The sequence below is a fragment of the Mus pahari genome, chromosome 6 (genome assembly GCF_900095145.1).
Source record: "Mus pahari chromosome 6, PAHARI_EIJ_v1.1, whole genome shotgun sequence".
Taxonomy (NCBI): Eukaryota; Metazoa; Chordata; class Mammalia; order Rodentia; family Muridae; genus Mus; species Mus pahari.
The window spans coordinates 67,434,922-67,444,825 of NC_034595.1; the positions used below are offsets into that span (position 1 = coordinate 67,434,922).

At 40.6% G+C, this 9,904-nt stretch overlaps 1 protein-coding gene across 3 annotated transcripts in view; it reads left to right on the top strand.

Annotated features, from left to right (window-relative positions):
• The window catches only part of Pik3r3 (phosphoinositide-3-kinase regulatory subunit 3), an 81,216-nt gene that overhangs the window by 66,412 nt on the left and 4,900 nt on the right, over positions 1 to 9,904 (top strand). For 2 of the 3 annotated variants that reach the window (XM_029539709.1, XM_029539708.1), the window contains exons 9-10: positions 3,111 to 3,185; positions 3,499 to 3,669. In XM_029539709.1, the coding sequence (XP_029395569.1) occupies positions 3,111 to 3,185; positions 3,499 to 3,669 (246 nt within the window). The remainder of the gene's footprint in view (positions 1 to 3,110; positions 3,186 to 3,498; positions 3,670 to 9,904) is intronic. The other variant, XM_021199734.2, reaches the window with a different exon arrangement.

The window sequence follows — 9,904 nt, forward strand, 5'->3', positions numbered from 1 at the left end:
AAAAAAAAAAAAAAAAAAAGAGATAGCTTAATGGACAAGGGCACCCACTTCTGAGCATGGTAACCTGAGTCTGATCCCCAGGACCCACAGGGTGGAAAGAAAGAACAGCTTCTCAGTTGTATGTGTACACACAGTACATACAGTTCACAAGATTCTACTATAATCACTGTAATTCCATTTGCTTATACTGGTCAAGATAAAATTACTAATACTGATTACTTGTGGTGGGGATACTTGATAAGAAAATGGCCTGAGGTAAATTTTGGGGTCCTTCGAAATGTTCTGAAATTTTCAGTAAATACATTCAGAACTTGGCATCTGAATGCTGAAGGTGGTGGTGGCACACACCTTTAGTTCCAGCACTCAGGAGGCAGAAGCAGAGGGGCAGAGGGGCAGAGGGGCAGAGGCAGAGGGTGGAGCTCTGAGTTCAAGCCCAGCATGGTGTATCAAGTGAGCTCCAGGACAGCCAGGGTTATGCAATGACATTTTAAAAAAGAATAAAAGAAAAAAAATGTATCAAAATACTTTAAAATTTCTGTTAAGGAAGTGCATTTGGGCTAGGAAACGGCTTAGTGCTTGCTTGTAGAAGCATGAAGACCCAAGTTTGTCCTAGCCTGTGTGAAGTTGGTGTGGCAGTGGATGTCCGTACCCTCAGCACTAGAATGCTGGAGCCAGGCACAGGCCAAGGGACTCACTGAGCAGTGGGGAAGGTCTGTGTTCAGTGAAAGGCTCTGCCTGAGAGAGAAGAGTTGGCGGGGCCTGCGGCACAGCCTTTAGTCCCAGCATTCAGTCAGAGGCATCAGGTGGGTGGGTCTCTGTGAGCTTGAGACCAGCAGTTATCATTTTCTGTTCTTCCTATTAATAAACTCATAAAAATTAGTTTGCCATAAGAATTATAGATAAATTAATGATGAACACCAAGTAATATGTTCTGGAGTGATTCAGCCCCCTTCCTAATACCCCTTCCTCTTCCCCTCACTGTGTGTGTGTGTGTGTGTGTGTGTGTGTGTGTGTGTGTGTGTGCACATGGTCACTGGGTTAGGCTTTGAGGCTCTGTTTGCAGAACCACACTGCCATTCCTGTCTCACTTGTTTTTAACTATCAAAATATAATTTACATCTTAAACAATTTGCATATTTTAAGAGTATACTTCAGTGTCTTTAGCATTTACATAGGTATTTGTAATCATCACTGCATATTTAATAACATTTTTTTTTTTACTATAAGCAGCAATCACATAGTTTTTTGCCTATCTTCCCTATTAGCCTTGTTCTCTGACCCTTAGCAACGTCTGAGCTTCTTGACTCGGCCTGGACAGTCTTGCTATTCAGAATATGTCACAAAATGAAGCATGCAATGTGCATTCTTTTATAAATGGCTTTTTACACATGGCATGATGGTGTTAGGTTCTCCTGTTTGTATGATGGATATAAATACTGCATGTTTTTGTGAATAGATGTGTCCTCTTGTGGCCATGAGAGGAGTAGAATTGCTGAATTGTATGGTAGTTCTGTTTGTGGACCCCCAGCACTGTTTAAAATGTGGCTGTATTATTTACACTCACACCAGTGATATAGGAATCACTTCTTCTTCTTCTTCTTCTTCTTCTTCTTTTTTTTTTTTTTGGTTTTTCGAGACAGGGTTTTTCTGAGCAGCCCTGGCTGTCCTGGAACTCACTCTGTAGACCAGGCTGGCCTCAAACTCAGAAATCCGCCTGCCTCTGCTTCCCAGGTGCTGGGGTTAAAGGCGTGTGCCACCACTGCCCAGCAGGAATCACTTCTTAATATATTTTTAATAACTCTCAGTGTTTATGAGTGATTTTTCTTTCTGACTTTTTTTTTGTTATTTTATTCGTTTCATTTTTTTGTTTTGTTTCTTTTTTTTTGGAGGAGTCTCATTGTGTAGCTCTGGCTGGAACTCACTGTGAGGGCTAGACTGACTGGAATTCACAGAGATCCACCTACCTCTGCCTCCCTGGCGCTGGGATTAAAGGTGTGAGCTACTACACCTGGCCTCATTTTATTCTTATTTAGAGAGAATAAAGTTCTGTCTACAAACGATGGTATATTCTTCTCTTTTTTGGGAGGCAGCTATATTCATCACTGTCCACCATGTACCTCTTACATAAAAAGTATTTAATCTCATTTATTATGAATCTTTTCCCATCATGTGGATACCCAAATGTAAACATGTGCTTCTGTACTGGGTGTATACACACACACACACACACACACACACACACACACACGCTGAATCACATAAGCATGTCTGAGCAACTGTGGCACTGCACTTAGTGCACTTTTTTACTTGCCTTTTTTTTTTGATACATGGTTTCTCTGTGTAACAGAGCCCTGGCTGTCCTGGAACTCACTTTGTAGACCAGGCTGGCATTGAATTTACAGAGATCTGCCTGCCTCTGCCTTTGGGTTTAAAGATGTGCACCAACTGCCAGACAGACAGATCTACTTAGACCCTGCCTCACTGAAACAAAAAACAAACACAAAAAAAATCCATCACCTAGGAAACCAGGGAGCACACGGTCTTCTGTCCCTGCTCCTCCCAACTGCTGTCATTAGCTGCTTTCCTGGTTCATAGTCATTGGCTTTTTTTTTTTTTTATGATTTATTTATTTTATGTATATGATTACCCTGTTGCTGTCCTCAGACACACCAGAAGAGGGCATCAGATCCCATTACAGATGGCTGTGAGCCACCCTGTGGTTGCTGGGAAGAGCAGTCCCACTAAGCTGTCTCTTGAGCCCCCATGAATGCTCCACTCTCACATTCCTACTTCAGACTGTGGGTCTCTACCACGTTTGAACGCAAGTATGTGTGTGCTTCCAGAGGAAAAAAAAAAGAAGAGAAAAGAAAAGAAAAGAAAAGACGATACCTGCGTAATTTCAAGTTTTTGTTTCTTCCCTTTTGCAGGGAAATTGGTTTTGGTATTTGTTGAGGGTAAAGCAATGGAGAGACTAATTTAGGGGAAACTCTGGCCACTCTTCTAGAGACTAGGAAAAACAAGCAGTTCCTGGTCTTTTAAAACTTAGCTGGGTTCAACATACTTACTTTGTTCAAGCAGCTGCATTCTGACAGTGTCTTCTCTCTTGGCAGATGGCTCAATCACAGAGGAGTGAGGCAGAGGCGCCTGAATGCCTGGCTGGGGATCAAGAATGAGGACTCGGATGAGTAAGTCCCTCTTCAGGAGCCTGCTCCATTACGCATGTGGGAAGTGGGCTCTCAGGCTCACAAGTTACCTGAAGAATACAGAGTACACATTTGAGCATAGAAATGGCCCACATGGGACCTGGATGCATACAGTGCCACTCAAATGTCTTAGCGTACTGAATGAATTCTACAGGTTTTGTGCCATAGTAAATAGGAAAGTTGTTTAAAACTGAACACTCATTTAATTTTATAAAGACTGAGAACAACATTTTATTAGCTTTTAGATGTAAGAAAACTGATTGCTAGAATAATATTTCAAATATTTAATTTTTAGAAGCTATTTTATCAATGAGGAAGATGAGAACCTGCCGCATTATGATGAGAAAACCTGGTTTGTGGAGGATATCAACCGAGTACAAGCAGAGGACTTGCTTTATGGGAAACCAGATGGTGCATTCTTAATTCGTGAGAGTAGCAAGAAAGGATGTTACGCTTGTTCTGTGGTGTAAGTCTTCTCTGGGGATATGACCTTTTCAAATCAGCATTAATTAATGAAAGTCATTATCATAAAGTTGAGATGGGATTATGGTGATAAAGTCTGCCATCAAGTGTTCATCTAATGGTTTTAGGATGGACTGCATTTGAGTAAGGCCTTGTTGCTTACTTGCTGTGTAACATAGATAACACAACTTACCTGTTCCTTGTCTAGTCTCACCTGTAGAGCAGAGGTAATAATACTTGCTCAGAGGTAAATGTGCCTACTAAAATTATTATGATAATCATGCCACTGTAAGACAAGGTAGGAAGCAAAGAAAGATGACCAAGTGAGTGCTGTCAAACAGGGCAAGGTTCAGACAACTATGGATGTTTTCTCTCACACAAGAGTATGAATATAAATATAAACAACATAAAAGCCGAAGATGGACAGCCAAGGCTATACCGAGAATCCCTGTCACTATTGGGGAGAAGCAAGAGGAACAGATGGTACAGATGGTAGCCGGATATGGTAGAATAGGATTGAAGTACAATGCCAGATATGTCTCAAAAGTCATACTGGGTAGCTCAGTAGGTAAGGCACTGGCCACCAAGCTTGATGACCCAAAGTCTCCCATGGTAGTCAGAGAAAGCCAGCCCTTCAAGTCGTTTACTGGTCTTCACATGTACACCATGCATACATAACATGTGTGCCTCAACATAAAGAAACATGTAATTTAAGAACCCTTTAAAATGTCACATGAAAATTATTTTGTATTGATCACAGGTATAAGCTATTACACTTAGCTCCCAGACTTCATTCCTAAAATATCTAAGGTAATTAGAATCACTGTGAAATAGCCATCAACCTTAGGCCTTTTCTATGTGGGAATGTTTATTGCGACTGGGAAAAAAAAAGAGTTAGAGGTTTATGGGAGATGTCTTAGAACTGGATCCTAGGGCCTGCTGTCTATGGAAGGAAATGAAGGAGGAGATGAAAGTGCAGTGTTATCATAATGTATCAGAATGTCTCGCTGTATGCCACCGCTGTACATTTTCATATACATTTACATATACATCCAGGCCATGCCTACTACACCCAGGCCATGCCTACTAACCTAAGCCTACACCCATACATATTAGGCCACGCCCACCACAAGGCTATGTGTGGTACATTTGCATATCATTTGCATATCCTTTATATATATTTACATGTACATTTAAATATACACCCAGGCCATGCCCATACCACTGCTGTCTAGAGTGGGATGACTTACAGAGGCCTATGTTTGTCTGACTTACTCTACTTAAGTTGTGAGAACAGAAATGACAGTGGGGCAGTCATCACCAGGCTTCAAGTCTTAGAACAAGGAAAGGAGGAGGTGGCATGTCTCCTATAAACACTTCCAGCAAAGTGGCTGGACACAAAATTAACTCATAAATCAGTAGCTCTCTACAAATGACAAGTGGACTGAGAAATAAGGGAGACAACTTTAACAACAGCCTCAAGCAACAGAAAATACTTAGAGTAACCCTAACTAAGTAGGTGAAAGACTTGTATAATAAAAACTTCATTCAAGACATTTAAGAAAGAAATTGATAGGCTGGGCATAGTGTCACACGCCTTTAATCCCAGCTCTCGGGAGGCAGAGGCAGGCGGATTTCTGAGTTTGAGGCCAGCCTGGTCTACAAAGTGAGTTCCAGGACAGCCAGGGCTATATACAGAGAAACCCTGTCCTGAAAAACCGAAAATGGCTGGAGAGATGGCTCAGAGGTTAAGAGCACTGACTGCTCTTCTGAAAGTCCTGAGTTCAAATCCCAGCAACCACATGGTGGCTCACAACCATCTGTAAAGAGATCTGGAGTGTCTGAAGACAGAGACGGTGTACTTAGATATAATAATAAATAAATATTTAAAAAAAAGAAAGAAATTTATAAAGAAAATATCCAATAAAAGAAAAAAGTATTCCTAGCACAAAATAATAAGAAGAAAAAAAGCTCACTCAGAAAAAAGAAGAAAGAAATTGAAGGAAATATAAGCTCTCCCATCAATAAGATTCATAAATGGCCATTCTACCACAAGCAATGTAACGCAATTCTCATCAAAATTCTAACACAATTCTTTACAGATCTTGAAAGGACAATTTTCTGTTTCATATGGAAACACGAAAAACCTAGGATAGATAAAATGTTCCAGAATAATAAATATACTCATGAAAGTATCACCATTCCTGATTTTAAGCTGTACTACATAGCTGTAGTAACAAAACATACAGGGTATTGGCATAAAAACAGACATGTCAATCAGTGGAGTTGAATTGAAGGCCCATATGTAAGCCCCTGATTTGTTTTAAATAAAAAAGCTAGAAAGACAATACAAAGAAAATTGACTTTAACAACTATGTTGGTCAAACTGCATGGCTACTTGTAGAAGAATCCAAATATACCCATACTTAGTACCCTGCACAAAACTCTACTCCAGATGGGTCAAAGGCCTGAGCATAAAGCCAACAACACACTGACCCTGATGAAGTGAAAGCTGGGAATATCCTGGCGCTCACCAGTACAGGAAAAGACTTTCTGACCAGAACACTCAGCGCAGGCACTGAGATTAACAATTAATAAATGGAACCTTATGAAACTGTGAAGGTTCTACATGACAAAGGACACCAACATTTGGACAAACCAGCAGCCCACAGAATGGGAAAAAGGTTTTTACCAACTACACATCCAATAGAGGGCTAATATCTAAAATATAAAAAGAACTCAAAAAAACTAGATATCCAGAAAACAAATAACCCAATTTAAAAATGGAATACAGATCTAAATATAGAACTCTTAAAAGAGGAAACTCCAAGTGTCTGAGAAACAGATATTCAACAACCTTAGTCTAGTCATCAGGGAAATATAATTCCAAACTATTTTAAGATTTCATCTTACACCTGTATGAATGGCTAAGATCAGTAACACAAGTGACAGCTCATGTTGGTGAAGAGGTGGAGAAAGGGGAACACCATCCATTGCTGGTGTTAGTGCAAATTTGTACAACCACTATTGAATCAGTATGACTGTTCAGGATGGTAGGAATTGATCTACCTCAAGATCCAGCTCTATAACACTCTTGGACATAGATCCAAAGGTCCATAGATGGATCTTTAGATCCATAGATTCATCCTACCACAGAGACACTTGCCCAACCACATTCTTTGATGTTCTATTTATAATAGCCAGAAATTGGAAACAGTTTAGATGTTCCTCAATAGGAAAGTAGATAAAGGAAGTGTGGTACATTTACACAATGGAATATTACTTAGCAGTTAAGAAAATGAAACAGTGAAAGTTGCAGGTAAATGGAATTTTAAAAAATCATCCAGAATGAGCTAACCTATACTTGGAAAAAACAATATGGTATGTTTTTACTTATATGTGGATATTATCTGTTAAGTCAATGATAACCAAGCTATAATCCGTAGGACCACAGAGGTTAGGTATATAGAGTAAGGGACTAGGGGGGACAGATAGATATCATTAGGAAATGGAAATTGAATAGTAATGGATGGATGGTGGGGATGGAACAAGAGGATCAAGTGGGGAGGGAGAGGGGGCCAAGGGTGGAAATATGGAGAGAGACAGCTGAAATTAAGGTCATTTGAGGGGGTCATATGGAAATCTAATACAGTAGAATCTTCCTAAAATACATACATATATGAGAAGGTGATGTAATTGAAATTGCCAAATAATTGGGGAGACAGAGCCCAAACTGGTCATCTCTTGTTACCAAATGAAGCTTTCAGTCATAAGATTGGGTCACACCTAATTGAGTTGTTGGCCAAAGGGATGCCATGAGGCACTCCAAACGACTCAGACTGTTGCCAAGGCTATAGGTTGTTCTCCACAAGCTGATAGCAAGGCTCCACTGCTGAGGACAGCACCTACACAACTCTTTGAGTATGGAGAAGTTGAGTTGGTGCCATATAGAGCCTTTATCCCTATTGCTTGAATACCTTTGGTACTGAAAGTTCCTCTGTATGCTATTAAATGAAACATAAACACCAACCCTGCCACGGACCCTTGGGATTGACAGTGGCGGCCTACCTGTAAGACATGTAACTGCAATGGTGGCACAAAGTTTATGAAAGTAGCCAACCAATATCTGATTTGACTTAAGGCCCACTCCATGAGATGGAATGCGTACCCAGTGCGCTTGGGTGATCAAGAACCAGAGCCTGTAGCCCACAGATGCAGGGTAAAAACGAACTGGTATTGTTCCTAAGAAGTAGCGGGAGGGCAATAAAAGGACACTGCTCTGCTCTACACATAAGTACCCTGCCTAGCCATTATAATGAATCTTTCTAGACTAAGCATATAAAATGAAAAAGAAAAAAAAAGAGTCTTGCTGGCTTTATTTTTTAATAATCTGCATGGCTTTAATCCGAGCATTTGTAAGCAGAGGCAAACAGATCTCTGAGTTTGAGGTGAGCCTGGAGTTCCAGGATATCCAGAAATACAGAAAAACCCTGGCTGGAAAAACCAAACTAAACCAAACCAAAACCAGCCAACCAACCAGCCAACCAAAACAACACCAACCATCCTCACCCCCTTGTTCCATCGTAGATGGGAACGCACACAGAGACCCATATCCAGACACCATTCAGATCCAGAGACTGAGAGACCTTGGAACACTGAGGCCTCCACCAAGTGTAAGAGCCAGAGGGGAGAGAGGACTCGAAGGAAACAAAGCCCCAAATCGGCATGATCAAAGTTCATGTGAAGAGACTGGGGCGGCACGCACAGGGCCTGCTTGGCTCTGCACCAGGTCCTCTTTGAGTAGACTATGGCTTCCAGCTTAGTGTTTTGGGGGATTTTTAAGTGTGTGACCAAGCAGATCTCTTGTTTCTTGTGCCTTCTCTTGGGCTCTTTTCCTTCTGGGTTTTTTTGAGACAGGGTTTCTCTGTGTAGCCCTGACTGTCCTGGAACTTACTTTGTAGACCAGGCTGGCCTTGAACTCAGAAATCCGCCTGCCTCTGCCTCCCGAGGGCTGGGATTAAAGGCGTGCGCCACCATGCCTGGCTCCTTGTGTTTGTTTTTTTCCAAACCCAATGTGTTAGTTTCTCTTTTATCTATTTTATTATTGTCCTTAGAAGCCTATTTATTTTCTAATGAGAGACAGAAAGAGAGTGGACCAAGGGAGCGGAGATGGGGGGGAACTGGGAGGAGTAGAGGGAAGGGACACTGTAATCAACATATATAATATGAGAAAAAAATTATTTTCAGTAAAATGAAAACAAAAATTTAGCAAAACACTAAGAAGGCAACCTTAGAAAAAGCATTATGCATCATGACTAAATAGGATTCATTTCAAAAGAGCAAGGGTGCTTTAATAAAAATACTAGGAAAGCAACCAAAAACTTACATGATATACTCAATATATTCACAAAACTTATTTGCAAATTCAACTCTTTCATTTCTTAAAGCATGGGATAAACTAGAATAGGGAAGAATTTCTATTACTGGATAAAAGGTATCATACTTAATGATAGAAATGTGAATGCCTTCCTCTAAGAACACGACATTCCCTCTGGAAGGCGTTGTGATTGAGCCAGGAGTGGTGGTGCGTGCCTTTCATCCCTCCCCGCACTGAGTTCCAGGCCAGTCTGCTCTATGTAGGGAGTATCAGGCCTGCCTACTGTGAGACTTTGTCTTAAAAATAAAAAGACATCATGATTGGAAAGGAAGAGTTAAAATGGGTCTGTGTTGCAGGTTACATCACTCTCTTTCTCTGTATGTGTTTGTGTATTATACATATGTGTACATGTGTAAATATGTATATGTGTAAATATATAGATAGATATAGATATACACATATACACAGATATACTTACTTACTTGTCATGTATTTACTTTTGGGTAGGATCTCCTGTACCTGAGGCAGGCCTCACGTCTGTCGTGTTTCTGATTATGACTCTGAGTTTCTGATACTCAGGCCTTTACTTCTCTAGAGTTGGGTGCTGCCATGCCCAGTTTATTAAATAGTGTATTTCTGTGTACTAGTAAGATAACCCAAAGTGAGGTGACATGCCACTTAAAATTATGAACTGCCTAGGAACTAAACAAATACGATTATACAATGATTATCTGAGAAAAGTGATTGAAAGAAATTGAGAGTTTGGTCAGTGAAGATGACCACATGTTAATATCTAGCGCAGTGAAGATGACCACATGTTAATATCTAGCGCAGTGAAGATGACCACATGTTAATATCTAGC